This window comes from Solea senegalensis, linkage group LG5 (assembly GCF_019176455.1).
Source record: "Solea senegalensis isolate Sse05_10M linkage group LG5, IFAPA_SoseM_1, whole genome shotgun sequence".
NCBI classification, from domain to species: Eukaryota; Metazoa; Chordata; class Actinopteri; order Pleuronectiformes; family Soleidae; genus Solea; species Solea senegalensis.
This window is the reverse complement of record NC_058025.1, coordinates 26,967,521-26,993,793: the sequence shown is the minus strand read 5'-3', so window position 1 is coordinate 26,993,793 and position 26,273 is coordinate 26,967,521. Positions and strand designations below refer to the sequence as shown.

Here is a 26,273-nt window from a genome sequence, read left to right as displayed (position 1 = left end):
GTGTGTGTGTGGGTTTCCTCCCACAGTCCAAAAAACATGCAGTAAAGGGATTAGGTGAATTTGACACTCTAAATTGACCGTTTGTCTCTAGAACCTGTGACGGCGAAAGTGAACCATACCATGATGGAAACACAGCATATGTTCATAACATGAGTAGAGGAAGCACCACCTCAGATATCCCAGAACATCACACGGGCAGCTACAATAGACCTTGTGTCAGGGATTAAAGTTCTCTATTACGACGACAAGAGGCCAACCCAGAATGCATATAATCATCTCTTTGTTGTGATTAGTCGCTCAGGTTCTTGTTATGCCCTCGTTATGTCAGACCGGATATTCCCATTATTTTGGGGCAGTCCTAAACAGATGAATTAAAGGTCAAATACGTAACAAATGTATTACATAGAGCTCCGGTAGATTACATTAGAGATTGAGAAAGCATGTTAAAAATGGTGTACATTTCCATCTGTGAGTCGCAAACTGTAGTTGAGATTAACCCGCAGGATGCCAGCACAGCTCGCTGTTAAGCACCAGACAGACTGAACGATACCAGACCTAAAAAGTCTCAGTACCCCTCTCAAAAACAAGGGTCTGCAGTGAAGATGCTCTAAAGCACGTCTGCCTGTTGCTGACATGCTAACAGGCAGACATGTGCTCAATAATTATAAATATTAATATTGAATTATAAATAATTTAACAATTAAAAACATTATAATTATAAATAAAACCGACAGCAGGACAGCTGTAGCGTCGTATTTTCAGAATAAGATAAGACATTTACAGTTTTACAGCAGCAAAGACAGTAAAGATAAAGGTCATCTGATCTGTGATCTGTGAATGTGCAGCTTTCACAATATCTGGCCTCCACTGCAATGTTTTCAACTGGGATTTCAGGAAGCGTTTTGAAGGTGAAGGTTGTGCATATTATATATATATATAATGTTCAGGAGTGGGACCACACCTCAGTCTATATAAAGCACTACACTCCCTGTGTCTACTCTTTTCCTTAGATGGCATCTGCTCTGTTCTTTGCCCAGTAAAGGGTTAAAGGTCCAAGGTTTTCATGGTTATCATAAGCAGTGGATGCAGGTATCACTGAGGTCTCACACACTGGCTTCTTTGGTCCTCCCCTCCTGTGTTCGCCTGCCGCTCACAATAAACTCAATTCATGGCTGCACCACCAGAGCAGAGGGGTTACAGAGGACAGGTGAAATTTGAGGACGAAAACCTGTGCCCCCCTTCTTACATGTCTGTCCATCTGCAGGTATACAATGAACAATATGGGGCATTCTTTCCCTGTGGTCTGGTATGTTGTGCACAGTCCAAGATGAATCGTTTTTTCTTCTTCTTCTACGAGGGCACACGTCGACCTTTTCAAAGCAAAGGTTTTAGTTTTTGGTCCGTCATCTCAGTCTGGAGGTTTAAAATGTTCTTCACGTCGTATAAAAAAAGGTTATTATAGTTAACGAAAAGTAACAAAAACTAAAATTAAAACTAAAACTAGAGTTGTTGCGAAAATGTGCTCAGTTTCCGTCTTTTGGGTTCATATGAAGTATACAGTATTTATCTGTAGTATCCCACTTCACCATCGGGTGGCGGTACACGTCTGGACGCAGGGAATAGGACGCAAATTCAGTTTGCACATGCGCTGTCCACGCACACCCAAAATTCCAAAATCTGTGCGTGGAAGTATTCCAGGGCCGTCAGGAAGGAGAAGCCGAAAGTATACCGACCTAAATATGTGAGAAATTTCAAACAAAATGAACACACAAGGGCAATAAAAATGATAATTAAAATGTCTTTCAAACCATATATATTCAGAATAAAAGTGTGCATCCATTTGAATGGAGATGACAAATAAAAAGTATGTTACATTAAAACTTCAGGGGATTTGTGAGCTGCCAGCTGCACCTCAGCACGTCCAAACTCTGCCGTCCATTTCCTGTGACTCACTCTGCAACTTCACACGTGTCAATATAACGTATTTACTGGCTTTAAACTTCGCTTTCAAACCCGGATATTTGGTGTGTGGCACGTCCAAGAGTCTCACCTCTAATAGTTTGGCGTGATACAGTTTCATAATTTCTTAACACAATGTTGACTTCGACTTTGTAATTAATTACAAAGTCAACATTCGCTGGACGACTGAAACCCAAGCAACAAAGACATTCTGCCTCTGATATAAAAGGCGAGTGAGAAGTAAATACTCGGGCTTATCTCGTGGGGCATGTGAAGATATGGTTCTGCTCCAGGCCTGACCCGGTCTTTAACTCACTGAGAGAAGCTAGTTTGTTGTAGAGACTTCTTATTTTCATTAGCATGAAGGGACAGCTTTATAAGTGATGGCTGATGAAAAAAACCGAGTTCTCGGAGCATAATGGAGGCCTTGTCTGTGCAGACAGCCGCCGCTTCCCGACGTGAGGGAATTACCTGGAATAACAGCGTTCTGTAACATTTCTCACCGCGGAGGTGCAGAGGAGTAATGGCCAACTCATACTTTCCATGATGTAACTGCTGTCATCTGCCCATGTCCTGATCACACGTCACTGTGCAGCAGCCCGGACGTGACTCTCTGCACACAGCAAATGCTCCAACTGTGTGTTCTCGTGATAGAAAAAAACAAAAAAGTGACGGAGATGTCAAGAAAATACACATTTTAACATATTGAGATATCTAAAAAGTGTTGAGCTCAAGTTATTTGGTTTTATTCTGATCTGTTTAAGATTAAAAAAACTGCTTTACTTGTTTAATTCCTGTTCAGTTTCACCACAGTTTGAGCGTCACTTCAAATACAGAAGAGTAAATGAAATTAAAGTGTAAAAAATTCAGTGTTCAATGTTTGTTTTGAAAGTGTTTCCTCCCTGTTTCTCATTAACGATGACGTGTGCTGCTGCCTTTCTTGGCCAGGTCACTCGTGTGAAAGAGATTTTCATCTCAATGGGTCTTTTATCTGGTTAAATCAATAAAAACTAAATCAAATAAAACATATTTATGATTATTAATCATTAAAATGACTAAAGAAAAAGATGCAGGCTCCCTCTTGTGGGGAACTGCATGTTGGCAAGTGTTCAAGTCACTCACATGAAATATCCCAGGGATTAAAAATGATTCATCCTTTGTGAGTTGTCCTGTGCAAAGTTGGATTTATTATTATGTTGATGAATGAATGAATGAATGAATGAATACAAGTCCTGGGATTTCATAAGTGCAGTAATCTGCTCCTCTCCATCTTCACCCACTGAGCGATGACGTCTGCTTCCGTCTTCCTGGCAGTGACCACTGACGCGGGATCGGCGTCGTCGTGTCCTCTGTGTGAGACAAACGGGGACAAACGGGGGACGCGTCACACATGTGAAGTGTGAGACTGTGCAGAGCAGAGGACGGCGGGCGTCTGTACCTCAGGTCCAGGTGATGAGCTCCTTCAGGGATGTTGATGGCGATCAGAGACGAGCTCAGGGACTTTCGTACCTTCAACAGCAGAGAGTCGAATAAAGACACACACGCGCTCACATGACGTAAGATTTACTGTGGTCACTGCAGGTGTCCATGAAGTGTATTTAAATGACCGATACAGGAGTTCATTACATCTGTAGTTCCTCAGCTCACTCAAATACTGAGTGCAGGATTTAGGGCCATTTTCAAGAACTTTCAAGGATTTCCAGGACCCCTGGGAACCCTGTGGGTGGCTTCAAACTCACCCCTCCATTTGCCCATGGGTCCAGATCACCGTTGGAGAAGATGATGTTACTGGCTGTGGAGAGAGCTGAACACAGACACACGCGTCAGCACAAACACAGACACACGTGCCCTTCCAAAGTATGCTCTATATATATATATACATGTATATGTATATAAGTATATACAAGTATTCACCCCCTTGGATGTTTTACCCTTTTATTATTATAGACCTCAATCCTATAGAGAATTTGTGGCTGCACTTATGATAGTATATATATGTATATGTATATGTATATATATATACATATACATATATATATATATCCGTTCTCTAACAGGGCGTTAGAGAACGGCATCATTTCCAGGTTTGACAAACATGGACCAACATTTTCCGACATTTTAACGACCAAACGATTACTCGATTAATCAAGAAAAACGTCGACACATTACTCGATTATGAAATGAACCATTAGTTACATTTTATAACAATGATATTGTCAACATTATTAATATATTTCTCAATATTTGTATAGAACAAGAACAAGTTAAAAAGTGAAAAAATAGAGCTGCAACCAACAATTGTTTTCATAATCGAATAATCTGTGGATTATTTTCTAGATTAATCGAGGACTTGTTTGGTCCATAAAAGGACACTCACCATCACCCCAGAACTGGGTTTTGAACCAGTCTGGTCTCGGGACCACGGCCCAGCGTTTGGAGCAGTAGCGCTCGCGCTCAGCCTCAGTGAACGTCATGGGAGGAAACATGTCCGTCACGTTGTTGCTCTCAAAGCACAGATTGACCTCTGTACATGCCTGTAACCAGCACACAAGCAGAGACAGCTTACAAACATGGTTCTCAAACTGTGGTACGTGGACACTAGCATCGAGTGTCTTGAATCCTCTCTCTCTACTTTCCTATTCTTGGGATTGTCTCTCGTCGAATCATCAGACTTCTGTGTGTCGAGCTCCATAAACAAATACATACATGATGTGTGTTGTGTGTCGAGCTCCATGAGTACAGTACCTGGTAGTCCCATGCCATGCTGTTAAAGCCCAGTCCACAACCAGTGGGATCAGCACACTCCAAATACAGACTGTACAGATCGAAACACGCCAGCTGACCCGTGGAATTATACACGATCGCTGCGGGAGGGAACGCAACAAGGTTATTTAACGAACAGTCAGTATCTACCGTGTAGACCAGGACCACACTGGATACTGCTCTTTGGAGTGTAACTAAACTACCTCTAAACCACATTTGTCAGGTGTAAACCAGTGTATATGTGTATCTAGAAATGTTATTTGTTGATCCAGGTGCGAATCTTCGTGGTTTAGTGTACAGTATTGATAAAAATCATCTTATATCTACAGCATTCAAATGTTGCCAATGGCTTTAATATACTGTGTTGTAATGTAAAGACATACAAGTACTTTGTTACTGTACTTGAGTACAAAATTCATCTGTACTTTACTTTATTTGCATTTCTAGTAACTTTTACTTTCACTACACTAAATGTCCTCTATCTTTACTAGCAAGAGTTGGTAATGGTCTGTATATTTAAATCGCTTTTACACTAGTTTTACAGTACTTTTGATACACAAGTACAGTAAATGTCATATTTTAAGACTTTTACTTAAGTAACATTATAAAATACACTTACGCACATACTTAAAATGCTTATTATATTGACATTATTGTTGTTATTATTATTAATGAATTAGCTTTTTAGTTCTGGGTCATGTGACCAAAAAGGTTGTCAGACACCAGTCATAGCTCTGTAATACACCTGATATTTGCCAAACTCTTTACACATAATAATAACAAATCATGTACAAGTGTGAAAATACAATTCCTGACAGAGAAGAGAACTAAATAAAAAAACCAAAACAATAAACAGACAGCATTTAATAAAACAGACAAGTGGAAAACAACAAAATAAAATCAATCAGAGGTGAAATTCACGGCCAAAAAACGACTAAAAATCTATAACTTACTATTAACTATTGCAAAACAAAAACATCTAAGTTTTTTTTAACAATCTGATAAAATTGCATCAAATCTTAAGTGTATTTCCTAAACTTAGTCATTCTAGAACTCTTGGTTTTCAAACTAGACTATGGAATAGAAAGAAAACCAGGAGAACATACTAGTACTTGCAAAAGTATATGGAATTAAAAAGATATATGATATAGTCTGAAGCTTCAGCAGACTGTTAGCAGACTGGAGTAGTTTTCCATTTTCCCAGCGGTTCCTGCTGTTCTCGTCTGCTCGTCTCAGTATGAACTGAATCAGACATCGATGGACATGGAGACAAAGCGGTTCCTGCTTCTGTTCCTGGGCTTTCTTTTTCCAGGCAGGTGTTTTGGAACCGCCGTGGTAGTTGTGATGATTGTAGTAGTGGACCTTGGACCTCTGTAGTCCTTGTAGACTGGACCTCCGTAGTTACCATGGACTGGACTTCTGTAATATGAAGTGCCAGAACCTTGGTCTGAATTTGTGTAGGGTCAGCCAGTTGGATTCAGGTGGGTACAGGCAGCCAGATTCAGGTGGGTACAGGCAATGGATTCCGGTAGGTTCAACCAGATCATTTGTGGTCAAACAGATAAATTGGTCTTTGGTTGATTGATCAATTTTGGTGTCATGAGCAGATGATGCTCCACAAGCTGCACACAGTAGGAACCAACATTTGACTTCAACGAAGACTGTGCCGACGTATGAAGCCAAACAGCAGCGAGTTAGATGTCCGTCCGCCCTGCCGCTTTGTTGATGATGTCTGGGAGGTACCAGAGCAGGGCCTTGAAGGCATCATCCACTGGTTTTCGCTCGGTATCTTCAAGCTCTGCGATCTGTTTCTCCATAGCCACTAATCTTCCCATCACTTCGTTCATAGACTTAGTTCTCATGTTGGTTCTGTCGTCCAGAGCCTGCTTACTCTTTGCAAGAGACTCGAGGAGCATCTTCCCCCGATCACAGGTTTTCTCAGCGAGTTTGCTTTGGCAGGTCTCTGACACTTTCTTCTTGTTGTTAAACTCAGCATTGAGATCAAACAGTGCAATTTTTTTCTTAATCAGTGCAATCAATTTAACCTTTTCATTTAAGGTCTGTGTGTTGGTTTCTGCCACAGACTGGTTTTCCAGCTTCACAGCAGCCATCGCTTCGTTTGTCTCAGTCGACGGACGTGGAGACAAAGCTGCTGCTGCTTCTGTCTTCTGTGGAAACTCTGCTTCATTTACTGCACACTGTGCTTTTGGTTTCCAGGCAAGTTTTTTGGGACATCTGTGGTAATTGTAGAAGTGACCTTGGTTGTAGGCTGGAGCTCTGGAGTCATTGTAGGTTGGACCTCTGTAGGTATTATAGGCTGGACCTCTGTAGGTATTATAGGCTGGACCTCTGTAGGTATTATAGGCTGGACCTCTGTAGTTATTGTAGGCAGAACCTCGGTAGATATAATTGGTTGGACGTCTGAAATGACTTTGGGCTGGAACTCTGTAGTTGATGTGGTTTGGACCTACGTAGGTATGGCCAGCTGGGACTTTGTAAGAATAGTTGGGTGGAACTTGGTAGGAATAGTTAGGAGGGACTTGATTTTGGTAATTAAAGCCAGCTGGATGCTGGAAGGTGTAGACGACGTCTGTCAGGAGTGTGTTGGTGTCTGCAGCAGACAGGTGCTCTGCTCCCACAGTGGCCTGTGCTTCATTTGAATCAGCTGAAGACTGTGCTCGAGTCTCAACTGCAGACTGTTTTTCCATTTCCTTTGTGATTGTCTGAGTGGACTCAGCTGAATCATGAGACTCTTTCACTTGAGGCAACGAAGGCAACTTCTGGACCCGGTTGTCGTTTACTGACATAATTGTTGAGGAAACGTAAGATTGGTGTCTGTTGTTGCACTTGTCGAGACAGAGAGAACGCACACTTTTGCTGGCTGTGCACGAAGCCGAGACATCAAAAGCACATGACATGAAAGGCACTGAAATGATGTCAAACACCCAAAACTGATGACATACGACGTGACGGGCACTTTCCTGAAGCAGCAGCCTCACCTCGTGCTTTCATAGAACTGCATCAAAAGATGTGCCATTGTTTGTAAAAAAGCTCCACTGTTGTTGTCTACAGGCTCATCCTGTTACCAATATAATATAATCATATAATCATATTATTAAATCAGTATTTCAAAGTTCATTCACCTGCAGTGTTCCTGAGATTGGCGAGTAGGTCAGATCCACTCAACATGGTTTCACAAGCCACCTGAAAAGAACTCAGTCATGTCAGACGTTGCTTCACATGAAGGAAGAAAGACTTCTCTCTGTGTCTATTTGTTACCTCTTTAGAACATAAACACTGACCACGTCATGGAGAGCAAAACCTGGTCCTAATGAGGCACAACCTCATTTCTGAGACAAGAGTCTTACAACCCAATTTAGCTTCGATATGTTATCAGTTAGGGATACAATGTGTAGAAGATGAGTTTGACTGAGTGTGCGTACCTTGACAGGATTGGCAGGCATGTTGCCCATGAAGTGAGTGCTGTAAGGATAATCCAGCATGGCCATCATAGTGAAGGCGTTCCTCAGCAGACCGTTCAGCTGGTGGACGTCCTGCGCAGACGACGGAGGTTTACACAGACTAAACTCTGACTGGATGTGACTGTAATCTGGTAACAAAGACAACAAGTCAGATTATTCTGAGTTATTCATTCAATGTTCTGGGTTCTGGAGCCGTCTTTGTTAAACATGTCACCACCTCATCACCTCATTCTACCACATTCACACGTGACCAATGTCTGCTGCATTCACGACAATAAGAGAACGTCCACGGCTGCGTTCAGAAAGTCTGTTCTATCGTCTATTTCTATGTCTATTCCTTGACCTCTGCAAAAGAATAAAAACCTGTCACAAGGTCGAGGAAAGATGAGACGCTTAGTTTAGATTCACCTTGATTTTCCGCCAGTTCTTTGAGCTGATGGAAAGCTCCTCTCACAGCTTCTCTGCATTCAGGGGCAATGTTCTCAAAATCCTTTGAAAGAGAAATAAGGTTGTTTATGCAACATGAACACGTGTCTGTGCCAAACCATGTGATGATCAGGTTTACTAGTGTGGTGATATGACATGATATGAGACGAGGCATGGATGTTAAGACCAGGTCTGAACTGGGTCTAAGACTCCCAATCGCACAACAGCAAGTCAACAACCTTTACCAGTGGAAATAAAAAGGTCATGGTGATGATGATGATCACCCTTGTACTTACAGCTGTAACATCTCTGAAAAACTGTCGGGAATCTCCCAGACCAGCAGTGGACAGGATGGGGGCACTGGCTGCCAGAGCTCCAGCCACAACATTTGGATATTTGAGTCTCATGTAGACAGACAGCATTCCACCATAACTGCAGAGACAGTGAGAGAGAGACAGTCAAACAGGATGTGAAATGCGTCTTTAAGCTTAGACGTCCTGGGTCACGTCTGAAGTTTGTTACATCCAGCATCAGGTTTCTCTTAACCGGATAAATCGTGCAGTTTCAAGTTTGGCTTAGGTTTCGAGTAACCGCTGGATAAACTGATCAGGAGGCTAAAGAACAGCATTTAAACATTTAATGGGCTCGTAGAGTGTTGGCTGCGTGGATCTCACCTGCCTCCAAACACGATGACAGGACACCGTGTGGCTGCGAGCTGCTGTTTCAGCTCAGTGATCATGACACTGTAGTCAGCGAGCGCCTGCTCCACAGTCAGCAGGCCGATCTCTGGGATGTTGAAGGAGTCGTGGCCAAACGGCAGAGATGTGCCGTAGTACCTCTGGAAGAAAAAGAGATGCTTTTCTATTGTGTTCACAGACGGACACATTTGTGTACTTGCTGATGAAAACACCTCAAACTTTTCTTTTTCATAGTTCTCTATGTCTGGCACACATTCTCTTATCAAAGCCTTTTCTTTTCAGGGTCTTTTCTTCACGAGTAACTCATTTCTCGGTCTTTGTGTGACAATAACAACATAAAGACATGAAACCACATGATCTTCAGTGTCAGTGTCAGTCCATATAACTGGATTAGATAAAGATAAAGAGACAAAATATGATCCCATACAATCTATCACAGCTCGACTACATTTTTATTGTAGAGAGTGATGGAGGAAGTGAAAATCAGCTGACAGTATGAGTCACATGGCCTGTGTTTTCTTACATGTTCGGCAAATATGACGAGTGCTCTTTGCTGAGCAGCCAACTCTGTGATGAATCCAGAGTTGAGGGCAAAGTCCCAGATGTCGCCCTCGTTGCCTGTGTAGAAGAAAACGGGTCCGACGCCTTTCTCCCAGTATTTATCTGAAATGAGAACGAGCGTGAGAACACGATGAGCCGTTCTTGTTCGCTTCACGAGAGGAACGGAGTTTCACCTGTGATCAGGTAACGCTGACTGAACGTCCCGTTTCCCATGCTGTTGAAGTTGAAGTGATCCAGAGTCTGAGTGAAGTACTTCTCTGTGAACGGCGACTCTGTCTTGACTCCACGATGTTTCCTTAACTGGAGGAAAATCAATATTATTCTGTATTATTCTGGGATACAGTGTCATTCATTAAAGCGGCCGTGTGTAACTTTGTTCACTCAGGAAACAATGTAACAACATTTGTCCTTCATCTGTGAGTGAGTGAGTGAGTGAGTGAGTGAGGTATTATTATCATGTCACACACAAGAACTTTTTAGTTTGTGTTCCTTGTAAATCCAGGACACGTCATAGAAGTATTGTTTCACCAAACTCAACTTAAGAAACTGCAAAAACACTTAAATCATTTAAAATGTGAACACAATTAGAGAACGTGATTGACATTTTGTTGCCATTGCTGAAACTCTGGGCTCACACCATCATATAATTGTAGATTCTTTTATTCATTGATAATTAAGTCTTTAATAGTAAATAAAATAGAACATCTGCCCGGAAAGCCAGTCAAACCAAACCTCATTCATGTAACTGCTAACTTTGGAAAATCGTGCTATTTTTTTTATTTGTATTACTGCAAATGCACAATAAGAAATGTGAATAACAGTCTAACAATAACCCAAATATTCAAATCACTTACGGTTTGCAGAAGTGAGACTTTTGAATGGCGTTTGTCTAAAACAGAACGGATATTTGGACAAGAAACTAAAACTTACCTTAAAGTAAGAGTGCGGCAGCGCCTCAGCACAAAACACGGCCACTGTCACCGTGAGAAAAGCCATTATTTGTCTCATGTTTGTCTAATTTCAACTTTAATTTCAACAACAACAACAACAGAGAAGACAAGTGACTTCGCCGGTGTTCAACGCGCCTGCGCCGAAATCACGTGTCATGTGACTTGTGCTACATTCAGGTACATCTCGTATGTTTTAACTTCCTTTTCTTTAAAGGGGCCAAGTAGCAAACTCTGAAATGTTTAAACGAGCGCAAACTTAATATTAATTCATCTATAACATTTACATTTATTTTTCAAACCAAATATGTTGAACAACAACTGGAACAAACTCATCTGAAATCAGCACCCAATGTTTATATTTTTTAATCCAGGTTAAAAAAAAATTTGTGATTGTTTAGGGTTCACGTTACATTTTAATCGTTTAATGTGTCAGGTACTTTCTTATTTGAGCGCATTGAAAAAATGGTGCAAAATATTCATAAATATTTCCCACACCTACTTATATAAACCATATTAAAGTTTACTGTCAACTCACACAACAATGAACAAATGATCAAAGCAGTTGGTGATCAATTTAAAAATTATGCTACCATCACACATTCTGTTCATCCATCCATCTAATACTATTTATCCTCCTCATGAGGGTCACGGGTCCCATCCTGCGCAACGAACAGTTCATTAATTTCTAAATTAACATTTAAACCAGTAGGTGTCAGCATTACCCAATAATGATCTGTTAGGCATCATCACTGAGGGATTCCCAGTCATTTCTGATCTTTAAAACCCAGCAACAATTGTTGAACGCTCTGCTTCCCAGAGTGTGGGCCTCTAAAAAAAATGTTCTAAAATGATTCAAAACAAATGCTCTTTTTGCTTTGGCGAAAACAAACTTAAATCCATTAAAAGACATCAAATATGTATTTTGGAATATGATGTTGTGTGTTTCATACAACATAAACAAAACCCACTGAAGCACATATACACAACACCACCACAATCAAGCAGAGGTAAGAAGGTAGATGACATCAGAAACGTCCGAGATCTGAGGGAGAAACATGATTTGTTTCTGTAAAAGAAACCGAGCTTCACCCTTAAATTAGAAACCAAACTTCTAACATGTACTTTGAATGACAGCTCCCCATCAATGATGAATCCCAGGTACTTATAACTGGTAACCAGCTCAAGAGCTCTGGCATGGGAACTTCTAATTGAGGGGATTTTTTCCATGGGAACAGATGAATTAGAAAATAACATTGCTTTTGATTTTCCAGTATTTAAAAGCAGTTATGAGTCTGCACTGCATCAAAGGCGGACGGCAAAAATGTGAATGCTTGTGCAATCGAGTGTGAACAACAGTAAATTACGGAACCATCAGCATAAAAATGGTATGAGGCATTTTGACAAGTTTGCACACGGACTGTTAATGTAGATTGTAAAGAAAATGGGCCCTAGCACTGAGCCTTGAGGTACACCTTTTGTGACCTCAAGAAAGTTTGAAGTAACTCCAGCCATCTGAACACACAGTGTATTTTGGTCAGAAAACCAAAATGAATGAGCCAATAATGTCGATTCTGTTATTCATATTAACGATGCGGACACTATGCTGTATTTCACAAGTCAATGACCAAATGTTTGTTCAATAAAAATCTCTTTATTTCAACAGAATTAAAGCAGATTCAGCATTTATTATTATTATTGTTATTATAATACAAGTAAAATCTGCAATGCATTATCTTATGTTGAGAGAAAAAAAAAAACATGTTCCCACTTAAATACAACATCCCATATCACAGCTTAAGGACAAATAAAACTAGAAACAGAAACGGTGAGTCCGTCACAGTGAAGTTTCCTCCCTCACTCACGTTTGGAACACACAGCACATTTGTCTTTACAGTCGCCTCGTGATCAAACACACAAACATTTACAATCATCACGACAATCACTGGTGGGTTCTGGTGTACAAGCATCACATGTTCGTTGTAATGTTCCTTGAAAATGTAACGTAATCCTGGATTGGTCATTTAAATACACTGCAGGGACGCCTGGAATTACAACTGTGTTTAACGGACAATAAATCCTATATAATGTGAACAGTCCTGTGTAAATGGATGATGATGATGATGATGATTTACAGCCTACGATCACATACGACATCAGCTGCTACAAAACGAAATGACTCCTAGTTTAAGTGAACCTGTACATTACCATTATTTTAAAGCTATTTACTGCGTTAATTCATGTTTTAGCTAATCATTAATCCATGTTCTTCAGGTTCATGAAGTTATTTAATCATATATTATTCAAAGGTCTATAAAGGTACTGTAAAAATGACAATAAAAGCTTTAAATATCTTGCTTTCGCTCACATTTATTAAAGGTTTAGCTTTATTAATGCAAATGTAATATTGGAAACATGGAGAATTAATAAAGGTTAACAGTGTTTAATGAACACTTTAAGTTGCTTCTGCTCTCCCACAAAAGACAGTTCCTGGACTTTATTTGGTTGTGAGGGAATATTGTGACTATCCCTTTAAGATTTGGGGATTAGGATTAGAATAGGTTCTGGTTAGATTACGGGTTTTGAAGGGCAGGTGTTTGGTTGACACAGTTGAAGACAGTGTATGTTCACAGCTACACAGATGTACATTAATATCCCTCTAGGGCGCCCCCTATATAGTTTAACAAAGTAGTTTTCACAGCATGTTTCACCGAGATAAATGAAACATAGTGTATATCAGTGTCTAGGGTCCATGAATGCAACATAAAGACCTTTCTATTTTTATTTTCCAGACAGTGCACAATGGAAATGACCTTTTCATCCAGTTTAACAGAAACAAACATCTGCTGTCCAGTAGAGGGCAGTGTTCCTGTATGTGTGGCCTGCTCCATGGCAGCAACAAATACAGACCAAAACAAAAAATAATGACAGGAGTCTAAAAATACCACAGTTTAGTGACATTGTTATCAAAAGCAGTGAAAATATCTCCTTTGTTAGTTTTTTCCTGAAAGATGTGGCTTTGGAGAAACAGCTTTTTCTTACAAAACAAAGACCGGGGCTATTATTAAATGTTCAGCATATCTTTGGCTCAGGAGTTATGCTGAAATAGATGCGGATCACACACACACACACACACACACACACACACACACACACAGAGGTCGAGGTTAGCATGGTGTAAACCTAGTGACTGCTTTGAGGGAAAAAATATCAGTCCACATTTCATTGTTCTGCTGTAAAAAGTACTCCGTTTCAGTCACCATATACTGTACATATATATATATATATATATATATATATATATATATATATATGTAATAAATCATATATATATATATAATATATATATATATATATATATGTAATAAATCATATATATATATATATATATATGTAATAAATCATATATATATATATATATATATATATATATATATATGTAATAAATCATATATATATATAATATATATACTGTAATAAATCAACAACACGTGTAAAAAGGACAGTTTACAGTTGGTCTGTTGAGCGTTCATTAAAAAGGCACACGTGAGGAAAAACAAACACAAAAACAACAACACAGACTTTACAAAACCAGTTTGGTCTCAGTTCCAAGTCAGAAAGTCAACGATGTCAACGAGTGGCATTTACACGAATGACTTAAAGCTGGGGCAGGAAAGAATCAACGCTCTCAGTCATCCAAAGAGGAGTGAACGAGGACGTCCGTGTCCATTCAGAGGTCGTCTGCAGCCTACAATGCCGCACTGAGGGCTCAGCTTGACACCTCTCATGGCGTTTGTCCATTATATAGTTCTGTGATCCATCAGGGTCTATTGGCACTTTTCCACTGTACAGTTCTAGCTCGGTGACGACACTCTCTGACCAATCAGTGGCCGGCAGTCTGCTGACGTCACATTTCAGTATCATCAGAGCAGAAGCTGGATAAAAAAGCCCCAGGTACCAGGAAAAAGAGTGGAAAAGTGCCGATAGACCCTGATGAACCACACCTTGGTTCGTGTGACCTTAACAACTCATATGAGCTGCCACCACAGGTTTAGAAACCTGGGGACTCCCACTCCAAAATCAGAGGTGAAGAAGCCTTTAGGATGAGAGGAACGAAACGTCTTCAAGAACCTGACAGAAGTCTGGTTTCTTGGTTTTAGCAATTGTGTCCCAAATAAACATGACACGAGTGGACAACTGGTGTGTTCCACTTCCAGGTCTTTCACAAACTTGGAACAACCTCACTAACCCCGACATGGAATTCTAAGGTGGCTGCCACTGTACAAACACTTTGAGCGTTAATAGCACTTTTGTCATATTTGTTTCACAGTAAATCAGTCGTACACATTGAACCTTTGCATTTAAAACTGTAGACATGTTTCAGCGCCAAAAACACCATGTTCTGACAAATGACACGCAAGTGTGGAAAGAGGTATGGTTGGACCACAGTGGACTTATGAAGGCAGAATGTATTAAAAACCAGACAGCGGATAAAAATAAATTAAAAAAAAGTCAGTCAGTGTCATGATATTGCAAGAAAAAATGCAATAACAATACTTAAAAGATATAACAATAGAAAGAAAGTGGATTTCCTGACTTGATGATGATCAGTGGTGCATGTATTATTAGTTTTGCTACAGAAAAGCTTCTCCTTGATCAGCCCCTCTGCTCTATGCACATGCTGTCACTCACACACCACCAAACATGAACTCTCTCTTTCTTTGTCATTTTCAAAAAGTTCCCCCGTACACACGGCAACGTTTCAGGGAGTATCTGATATGAATATATGTCAGCTGTAGAACATACTGTACGACAGGACTGGACGTTACGCTGTAACACTCCACCAAACACAGACAAGAAGACGTTACAGATATAATAACAGAGACAGAATGAACCGAGCCAGAGGAAAGAAAGGCAAATAATGTCTCTTTGTTTACGTTTTGTGACGTTTTAGCGACTTTAAAAGCGACAAATCTGCCGACTTTCTGTCATAAACCTAAATACTTTCTGAGAAAGAAACACACAATTCTGCCACACGAGTGAGATCCAATCTTTCCACATGGAGCTATTCAAGTCATCTGGTTAGAATTCTTGTATTTTTTAATATCGCAAAAAAGTCACTTTTTTCCAATATGGTGCAGCTATACTGAGGACATCACTCACTCTCTCTCATGTAAACGATCTGTGTCTGAAAATATGCTGTAAAATGTCCTATTAGAGCTGCTTAAATGGCTAAAGGCTGATCATTATTTATTCAAATATAAATAATGATCAGAACCCAACTCTACCCTGAAAGGTCACCGACATGCTGCGTCTCTAAACTGACTTTCTCCCATGTGTAAAAACACCATGTGAGCTCGCTGTATTAACAAATACCAACTTTAAAACATACAAATCAATATTTCACACTACGTTTCTATTTCAAAACAAACACTTCACTCCTCACACTGAAAAACTAATACATCAAAGCTCTTGAGGGGTGAAATGGAACATTGTGTGAGAGGAGCAGACACAAATACAACACACACACAACATAAATACAACTCAGTCACCACCGATTCCCTCATGAAAAAGTGATCTGCGTCCCGAGGAGAGGCTGCCGCTGCATTCACATGTCATACAGACATTCACATGTCATACAGACCAAAATAAACCAAAAGTAAGTTAACATTATCCAGAACAACACAGTAAACGTAAAAGTTCTGAGGTGCTTGTTAGTTTGAATTTAAATTTGCCTTAAAAACATGTTTAAAAAATATACAGCCGAGAAGTTCGTAAGACAATCTGAAGTTATTACCGCATGGTCCAGCAGAGGGCGCTCTGAGCACACCATGGCCTTGGATCCACTCTAAAAGACCTTGACCTTTTGGCCTCCAAGCATCGGAGTATTTCCGCTTCTAAACCATCGATCACAAAGCAACGAAACAAACTGGCAACGGAGGCGTCACACAAGGTTTAAACAAGTGTTTTACATTCGCATGACTAATCTGGGCAGCCCATGTCCAAGAGGAAAGGAAGTGGGCTTGTAACTAGAAGGTTGCTGGTCCAAATCCTGGGACAATGCCCCTGAGTAACGCATCACTGCTCCTGCTCCTGGCTTGTATTTTCTTACTGTGTAATAAGAATGGGTTTAAATGCAGAGGTCAAATTCACCTTCACTAATTTGTAATAATAGTAGAGTAATAATAAATAATGTTACGGTTGTGTGTGTGGGCAAACAGAGTGTTAAAGTATATATATATATGTCTAAATTCGATTTTTGGAAAAAAGTGTTATTTAAAATCCTGTATGACACGAATGCAGCACAGACATTAAAATGCGTCTCATGATTTTCCCCTCGCATGAATCTGTCTGAGGGTGTGAAGACGGAATAATGGAGCGGACAATTAGATCACTGCAGCACGATATCATCATCGTCATCGTCGTCATCATCAGCCTTTATCGGCTTCAAAATGACTCTTGTGCTTGTCCCTTCACCAACTGACCAACTGTGATGTTGTTATGTTTATTTGTTTTATTATCTGCTGCAAGGCGAGCATGAAAAATATGTTCATTTCACTCCAGACGAGACTCGACGACCTCTGCAGTTTGTATCGGCCCAAGCACCTGCAATATATCGGCAAAAAAGGTCTAAAACTGTGCATCCCGAGTGCTTTCATTTGGCCAAACTCCATGTGATAGTCATTTTTGTATCTCTTTTTAACACACGGTGTAAATAGATGCTCCGTTCCCACGAGCCTCAGCATCTGACTGAATCACGAGGAATTAGCTGTTAACCCTGCAAAGTCACACTGGTGTGGGAACGCGTCACAGCAGAGAGCTCAGGTGCAGCAGGCAGCAGTTGGTTTCCGTTCACACACACACACACACACACAGGGCTCACGAGTTAAGACCTGACAGTGATGTAGGATCTTCTCTGGAATAAAAATGGCTATTTTCTTATAGATAGGACAAAATATCATATTTACACAGGTCATGACGACACTCGGACCTTTGCCCATCGACATGTGTTAAAGGCCGTCGTTCAGTGCTGATGTTTGCTGGCTGTTAGAGAAAACAGTAACTTCCACACACAACCCTAATGAATAAATCATTCAACTCCTTTCAGTCTGTTCTGGCAGAGAAGACCAATTATCTTGGTGTTAGAGCAACCCTGAGATTATTTTGCCATTTGAATTCACCCTAGTGTGTGTGTGTGTGTGTGTGTGTGTGTGTGTCACGCAGCAGTGGGCCATATAGGCAGAGGATGAGCTTCAGTGTTAAAGACATACTGGTCAAGGCTGACGAGGTCTGGGTCGTGTGAGAAGAGCAGGTACAGGTACTTCAGCGTCTCTCCCAGGAAGAAGCTCTCCATCTTGTCACGGGGACTCGGGTATTCCGGGTCTCGCACGTTATTAATGGACGTGTATCCACCGGAGGAGACCTGAAACACATGGTGATGTTCTGTATTTATATTACTTACATTATTTATATTAATCAATCATTTTCAAATAAGAATCACGGGTCGAAACAACACAATTAGCAAATTGCAAAGGCTGATAGAGCATAGTGCATAATGTACGTGTATATCCTTAAAAATAAGAATAAATAATAATCATAACAACAATTACAATAATGAGAAGGAAGTAGAGCTGAAACAATTAATCGATTATGAATCGATTACTAAATTAATCGACAACTATTTTGATAATCGATTAATCGGTTTGAAGCTTTTTTCATGATTAAAACAAGATTTCTGATCTTTTTAGCATTGAAAGTTAATCATTCTGGTTTGTGGACAAAACAAGACATTTGAAATAACAACCACCGCATGTGCAGCATCTAAAGGATTCCCACTGAAAAATGAAGAGAGGCTTCATTTCACGTGCCTTGGTGTACTTGTTGAAGTTTTGGAGGATCTCCCAGCCCCACTCCTGGTACTTGTGGTCTTCAGTGAACCTGTAAAGGTAGAAGAGACTCTCCACCGTCTCTGGTCGCAGCAGGTTGTGTCTGTCAGCGAGCTGAAAGAAAACAACGACAGTCACATTTAGACTTTGAATCATGTAGTTGTTTTTTTGTCACATGTTTCTAGTAAAGTTTCTGTAATAAACAAAGACAATATACACATGTATACTGTTTCCACCAACCTTCACTTCAATGTCTCGGATGCTGCCCTCGTGCATGTTGAAGTGGACAATCTCTGGACTGAGGCCTGTCTCCATCTGGACATACATCTGATAGCAGGTCTCCATCAGCTCTTTGGCCAGGTCCATGTGGTCAGCGGGCAGACCATTGTGAGCACCGAGGGCCAGGGTGCCCGGCAGGAAACACACCAGATGATCCTGAGTTCACAGAACACATGGATCATGTCACTAACAATATCACACATGACAGTTACATGATATTATTATGATTACACACAGAAGTCAACTAAGTGTGGCATGAAATGAAATATTGGTATATATTATTATATATATTATATATATTCACAGATGACTCACCATTTTAGGGCTGAACTGACCATGTGAGAGCTCTCCAACAAAGGTAAGGCCATGAGGAGAAGACTTCTGCAATAGGTTCTTCTTTACACCTTCTATTGCCTGCAAGTAGTCTTCCAAGAGCCTAACAACAAACACACACACACACACACACACACACACACACACACACACACACACACACACACACACACACACACACACACACACACACACACACACACACACACCATAATTGCTTTTATTAGCCTTAAAAAAGCATTTTATATGTACTTTACAAAAAGGCCTTGTTTTACACCATCTTGTTACCACAGAGATGTTGTTCCAATCGTATGATCTGTTTTTAACGAGTATTTTATTGCTTTTACTTCTTTTATTTCATTTTTTTTATTTCTTTAGTCACTTGTACTTTCTGGAACTTTGTGGCTCTACCTTTGCGTTTCTCTCGTTATCCGGTTCTTGTTTCTTTTCATCAACGCTACTACAACTATAGCTATATCTATATCTATATCTATAGCTATATGACACTGGCTGATTTATAGTGTTTTCATGCATCAACAAATAAACACTGCACTCCATTGCTGGGCAACACAGACGCAAAGTATCCACTTTATATCTGGTATTTCTACAATAAAAACTTGGTATAGCCCTCTCTCACTGTGAGAGATAACATTGACTTGTCTGATGAAACAAATATACAACAACCTCCGGGTCAGAGGACAACCCGGTCTACTTCCTGACACTTGCTTCAAAAACAAAGTGATAATTTGAGGATGAAGAGAAGAAGACATGCTCACTGATGATCCTTCTTCCCGCCCTGGATCCACTGCTTCAGCAGGTATTCATAGTAGCTGTCGGCTCGGGCTCCCAGTGTGTAGACGCCTTGATGGGTGAACTGTCCGTTGTTTGTATTGATGAACATGGGAACAAGGCCGTCCTGTTTGCCGTCGAGTTTGTGGATCTGTTTCATGACTTCATCCACTGCAGCCTGGAAAGATCAAGGACAGGGTGTTTTTGTCAAGTTCTTTTAATGACTTAAAGTTATATTTCAGCTCTGGTATTTACATCCATCCAAGTTTCTGTCCTGAACACGTTAAGGTGGTCACATTATTCTGTTAGAGACCTCCTTCTCCTCAGCTGACACCTTCTAAGTCACAGTATTTTTTTTTAAATCAATTAGCACTAATAACCTTAATAAATCTGCACAATATCAACACTGCTCGCGGTATGACGTAACGTTCCTGGTGGTTAAAATTGATTTGATGTTTCAGCGGCAGAAGTCGAGCTTTGACTCTCTCTTCAGACATGACGTCAGCGTATTTGAATAAAAAGCAGGGGAAGCCAAATACATGACAAGGATACATTTCCATGCAACTGGATGACCGAGGATGGATGTTAATACCAGGTCTGAATGTCATATCCAAACAAACACTTTTATTAAGTAGATTCCAAAAAAACTCACATTTAAGGATTAAAAAAGAGCCACTTTTGAAATAAAATGCATTGCAGTAAATACTATAAAAATAGTAAACTAGGCTTCAGTGCACACAGTTAGTCTTTTAACATTAATAATAAACTGAACAGGTTACTAAGGGAAGTTCAACTGCTCAGTTTGGCCTCAAAATTCAACAAAAAGGCACTGATGAATAAAAATGATGAAGGGAAGCACAGACTGTGTTAATTCTAGTACTAACAGCATATATCTCTTTGTACCATCTATGTCTATTTCAGCTCAATCCAAACTCGCGTCACTGTCATTTTAATCCATCAGCCTCAGTTCTGAGTTAAGCTTAATTAATGAGTGGGAGGGAAAAATCGGGTCACCTGATACTGTGGTTCCTGGGTGAGGCGGCCGAGCTCTCTGAACTCCAGCTGGATGCTTGTAACTTCAGATAAAGTGCTGTCAGAGGTCCAGCGAGGCGGGTGAGCGATGCCTTTCCCAATGTTCACATCAGAGTAGGGGATCTTAGACGGGGTGTTGAAGGCTGGCATCAGCCTGGAGCCAATGTCTTTCTGTGGAGGAACCAAGACTTTTGAGAGACTCTGACCCGACTCACGCGGGTCGTACAACTCAGATATACAGTAAGTGATACAGGTTTGGAAACCTACAATGACTCCATGCATCCTGTAGCACTCACACCACAGTCATACTTCCCACGCACACGACGATGACGTCACAGAATATAACACAGCAATTGTTGTTGTTGGTTTTTCATTCTACTTTGTTATTAATAGATTCATTTTGCATCATAAATGTTTTATTTTATTAACACACACACACACACGTTTTAATATCTGAACAAACACTGGGACTCACAGCTTTGTCCAGGAACAGGGCGTCTCCGGTCAGGTGGTAGGTGCTGAGCAGACCTCCCAGGATACGGATGGTGCTCTCAAACAGATTGACGTCTACGTTCTTGTCGAACGTCAACTCTGTGGCCACCCACGCCCTCGCTTCTTCAAATTCTGCAACACACATTTTAAAGCTATTGTTAGTAGAATAAACTGAACTTAAAAATAAATAGAGATGGGACTAAAGTTAGTTTATATATATGTGTATATGTACAGTATATATATATATATATATATATATATATATATATATGTGTATATAGCTTGGAGCCACTTACCTTCTTTCAGCCCCAGGAGCCACATGGTATCCAGGGCATCAATAAGTGTCAAACCCAGGCCAAACCACTCACTGTAGGTCTTGGAGATGGGCCGAAGCTCATCGTGGCCCCAAGAAAACTGTTTATAACCGCTCCACGCATGTCTGAAAGCTTTGCGCACTTCCTCCAGCCTGCTGGCTTCTGGAACACACAACACATACATACACATGTCACTTCGTTCTCCCAGAAGTCTATTCATCTATCCATTCATGGGGGATACATGTTATACACTAGAATCTGCACATGCTGACAAAGTACACACCAGAGTCTTGAGGTAATTTGGCTTCATGGTCGGCAGGTGAATTGTCCTTTTCTTTACTCTTAGCTCCGTCTGTGGCCTGGTTAGTGTCGACCAGTGGCCCGTGCCAGCTGCTGCAACAGTGGAAACAGACATAACTAAAAATATGGGAACAGAACTATATTTTGAACATTTTTGCCACATTTTGAGGTTAAAATGTTACTTTTCTCTTATAAATCTCATAAAACATGAATGTTTTTTTTTTAGGGGGTGGGGGGAGGTAATCTTTCCTTCCAGAACAGAACGTTTCTCCTACTAAACTTTGGTTGTAGAAAAGTATTGATTTGACTAATCTTGTGATATATACTGTATCATATCAAATGACATTAAAAGCATATCATGATAAGATATTATTGTCCCATATCGCTCAGCCCTAGTTACCTGATCACTCCCTCCTCCAGGTCTTCCTTGACAACAGCTGCCTTCTGAACAGCAGCAACCACTTCTGAAGCGTTTCCTCTCCTCTGAAGAACAGGTCTGCTCTTAGTGGATAATTTCCTCTATAAACAAGAAAACATACATCCACACTTCATATAAAGCAGGTTGCTGTTGGTCTATAAAAGTATCTATTCTACAGCATCAGTACGAGCAAACATGAGCTGATTGAGATACTTTTCATAAAAGCTTAAGAGAGAATTCAGATGCATCAGAGAATCCTGTTTTTTTGCCACAGTGAAACATATGAAGAGACCAGTGATTGCCTGGCGTTTTTAAATAACAGCTACGTTTACATAATCACAAGTAATCTGAACACATAAGAATAAAAATAAAAATATGTCATATAAACACGCAATCCTTTCTTCATTCTTCAGAGAACAGACATAAACACCTGAGAAGTTTGTTCTGGCAGCGCTGGCTGAGCCACTTTGTCAGGCTCCGGCAGCAGAGGAGGGAAAGTGGGCCCCGGGATGTCCTTACTGTCTGTGTCATGCTCTCCATCTCCAAGGCCTCCAAACACAAACATAAACATTTTTTAAACCAATGGTCACAACTGGAAAAACTCAAAGGAAACTGATTTACAATCTGTGCAAAGGTTGGTCGAGCTGACTAGTCCAACTGGGGTTGATGAGTTAATCAAGATCTACTTCTTCTCACTTCAGTGTAAGAACAACTGCTCAATGTATCTTATACTGTATATGCTTTGAAACACAATAAACCACTCATTGTTCGGTTGTCATTGAGGTCCTGTGACTACAAAGGGCCTTACCTCGGAGGTGTTCAGTAACAGTAGGATAGGTGGCTAATCCAAAAATAAACAGAAGCACAACGATGCAGAGGATGAGGCTCCGCTGCAGCCTGGACAGCTGCTTCCATTTCTGCAGGCACACAGTAGAGAAAAGAAACGCTATGATCTAAGCAGCAGCTGCAGAATGTGCTTTTCCTTTGATAAAATAAGCAAACTCAACAGACAGCTCTCACTGTCGTGTGCTGCTAAAATGCTTTGATAAGGACAGAGAACATAGAGGTGTTGTCGTTCGAATAATCTCATGTATTTGGTCAACATTGTTGTGTAAAATATAAATAGTCTCGGCTTCTGCTGAAGAAGTAACTTATTTCACTCACAATCAACTTCTATTTTTCTATTAATGTCTTAGTGGGTCATTGTTTTTGTTTATTTTGTCTGTTTCTGTCCTTCACACATTTTATGGCACAGAAAATAAAAAATATTGGCGCATAAACCCTTAGATCTAAAATACAATTTCCTAGGCACTGATGATGACTAGCAGCAATGGAAAAGAGGGACACACACACACACACACACACACACACACACACACACACACACACAGTAGCACGGTGGGGAAAACAGAGCTCTGTGTGAATATGAGAGGACAACAGGAAGTGCCTGTGACCCACTTACCCTCCAGCAGGACTGCCTCCTCCACTGCTTGCTGTTATTGTAACCTCCACTTTCTAGTCCAGGAAGGCTTAAAGATACGTAGTCCTGTCGAGATGGTGGCTGCATGTCTCTGCATGTCCCTGGAATCAGGAGAATATTCAAAAATAACTCAAAGATTCACCAGAAAACACATTAATAACAAAAGTATGTCTGTCACAGCAGCACATTCATAAATGACCATGTGTCCAAGGTCTACAAGACAATAGTGAGTCCTGCTATGATGTACGTCTTAGAGACAGGAAGCGGAGCAGGAAGTGCAGAGATTTTCCTTGGGGGTGACCCGGATGGACAGGGTGAGAAATGTGAGCGACAGTTTGGAGATAAAGTAAGAGAATCAAGGTTGAGAGAGTTTTGTCACGTGCAGAGGAGGGACAGTGATTATACTGGGGAAAAGATGATGAAGATGGAGCTGCTGGGCAGGAGGAAGAGGAAGACCACAGAGAAGGTTCATGGATGTTGTGAAGGACGACATGAGGACAGTTAGTGTAACAGAAGACTTAGAATACATTATGATGATAACTTTCTGCTTTTCCTCTCACTGGGACAAGACAATAAATGGATTTTAATGAATCATTTATGGTTTAGGAGAATTTGAATGAAAAATGGCTTTTCTCTCCAGCTTGTTCCCCGTGGGCTCCCGTACTAAAGATAAGATGTCTGGAGGTTGGGACATTGTTTGAAGCCAGTAGAAAAGTTACTGATAATTGTTGTTGTTGTTTACCATGACCAGGGTGAGCCATATTGTTTATATGGTGGTTTTGAGGCTTGTATTTTGATGCAATTTAAGCCCAAGGAGAAATTATGCTCAACTCCCACAAGGAAAACAAAAAATGAAATAATAACAATGGTGTTTTGGGACTTGCATGTGTTTTGGGGTTTGTGTGTGTTTTGGGTCTTTGCAGATCTTAACCTGATCCTCACTTACTTCTTGAAATCTTATTCCTATGCTTTTACAATTATATATGAAATTGTATTCCTATATTTATATTTTCCTGCCATTTTGATGACATCAGATGAAGATCAATGGGCAAAATCCCATGTGAACAAGGCTTGAAGCCCCATCATGCCTGCAATGTCTAGTTATAATTGTTATTATTATTATAATAATAGACTCAGATATTCCCAATTATGAAACATCTGAGCATAAATGTTGGTGGTCATTTAGCTCAGCTAGCTACACACCTGTCACACACGTCACACACACATGCATCAACAGGCAGTTTTCTATACTTTACTCTGCATGTAAATTAAATGTTTGTAGTCGGGGCAATTAGATACACATTTACACAATTTATTCAAGGACATACGTTACTTTGACAGATAAATGTTTTACCTTTCACATAAGAGGCTCAACTTCGCCTACACGTCACCCGGTCGAAGCGACGTTTTGGCGGAATCACAGCCCAACCGTGGACCGAGGCATGGCTTGAGGCCTAAAAAAAGAAAAACACAACATATGAGTAAAATACACTGAAACCTTTTTAAAAAAAGTAAAACACGTGTATTCTTTGAAGAATCATCTCTACTGTGTCCTGAACCTGCCCCATAAAACAAAGAAAAATGACAATATGCACTGATTTTACCTTAAAAGTACTCCAGTCTATCCAGAGCAGTGTTGTGAGGTTCCGCTGACGGTTAACTCAGCGTTAATAAAACAGCCTCGGGTCTGTCTTCACGTTTAAGACACATTAGTATGTAAATAATAAGAAGAAGAATGTGCTATCCACTTGTAGCTGCTGCTGCTGCTAATGCGATGCTGCTCACTGACAACAACAAACGGTGCAGATGGTCCATGCTGCCTTCACTGGTTTCCTGGAAACGTCGGAAATACCACTGGCGGTGCACGTTTGTCTAGAATTTCAAAACAAACCAATGAAAAAAAAAAACCCACAACCACTTGCTCTTTTGTTTTACTATACAATTTAATGTATTTATTGTATTCGTTTATTTACATGTGGAATTTAGCGCGACAGGGGATGGTGCACAGTTGCGACAGATGGGACAGTGGGGTGAACGTGTCTGTCATAGTGTGAGACTTTTAATTTGAAATGTACTTGTGCAGTAAAAATGTCTTGATTACAGTCTTTTCTCAA

General features: G+C 40.4%; 1 protein-coding gene across 7 annotated transcripts; it reads right to left on the bottom strand.

Moving 5' to 3' along the window:
• Positions 1-1,578: 1,578 nt before the first annotated feature.
• On the bottom strand, positions 1,579-25,904 carry LOC122769261 (endoplasmic reticulum mannosyl-oligosaccharide 1,2-alpha-mannosidase-like). 7 transcript variants are annotated; one of them, XM_044025669.1, is made up of 16 exons: positions 25,764-25,904; positions 25,514-25,613; positions 24,142-24,260; positions 23,488-23,596; positions 23,110-23,228; positions 22,662-22,780; positions 22,245-22,354; positions 21,944-22,123; positions 21,631-21,779; positions 21,138-21,326; positions 20,111-20,301; positions 19,317-19,437; positions 18,963-19,157; positions 18,705-18,836; positions 18,108-18,259; positions 10,128-10,189 (listed from the first exon to the last, which is right to left on the bottom strand). In XM_044025669.1, the coding sequence occupies exons 3-16, from the start codon at positions 24,244-24,246 to the stop codon at positions 10,186-10,188; spliced, it is 1,875 nt and encodes a 624-aa protein (XP_043881604.1). In that variant the 5' UTR covers positions 24,247-24,260; positions 25,514-25,613; positions 25,764-25,904; the 3' UTR covers positions 10,128-10,185. The 7 variants fall into 7 exon arrangements, 5 of the variants coding, with proteins under 5 accessions (XP_043881605.1, XP_043881604.1, XP_043881601.1 ...); XM_044025666.1 differs by lacking the exon at positions 10,128-10,189 and having other exon boundaries at positions 17,068-18,259; XM_044025668.1 differs by lacking the exon at positions 10,128-10,189 and having other exon boundaries at positions 17,068-18,259; positions 21,944-22,120.
• Positions 25,905-26,273: the final 369 nt, after the last annotated feature.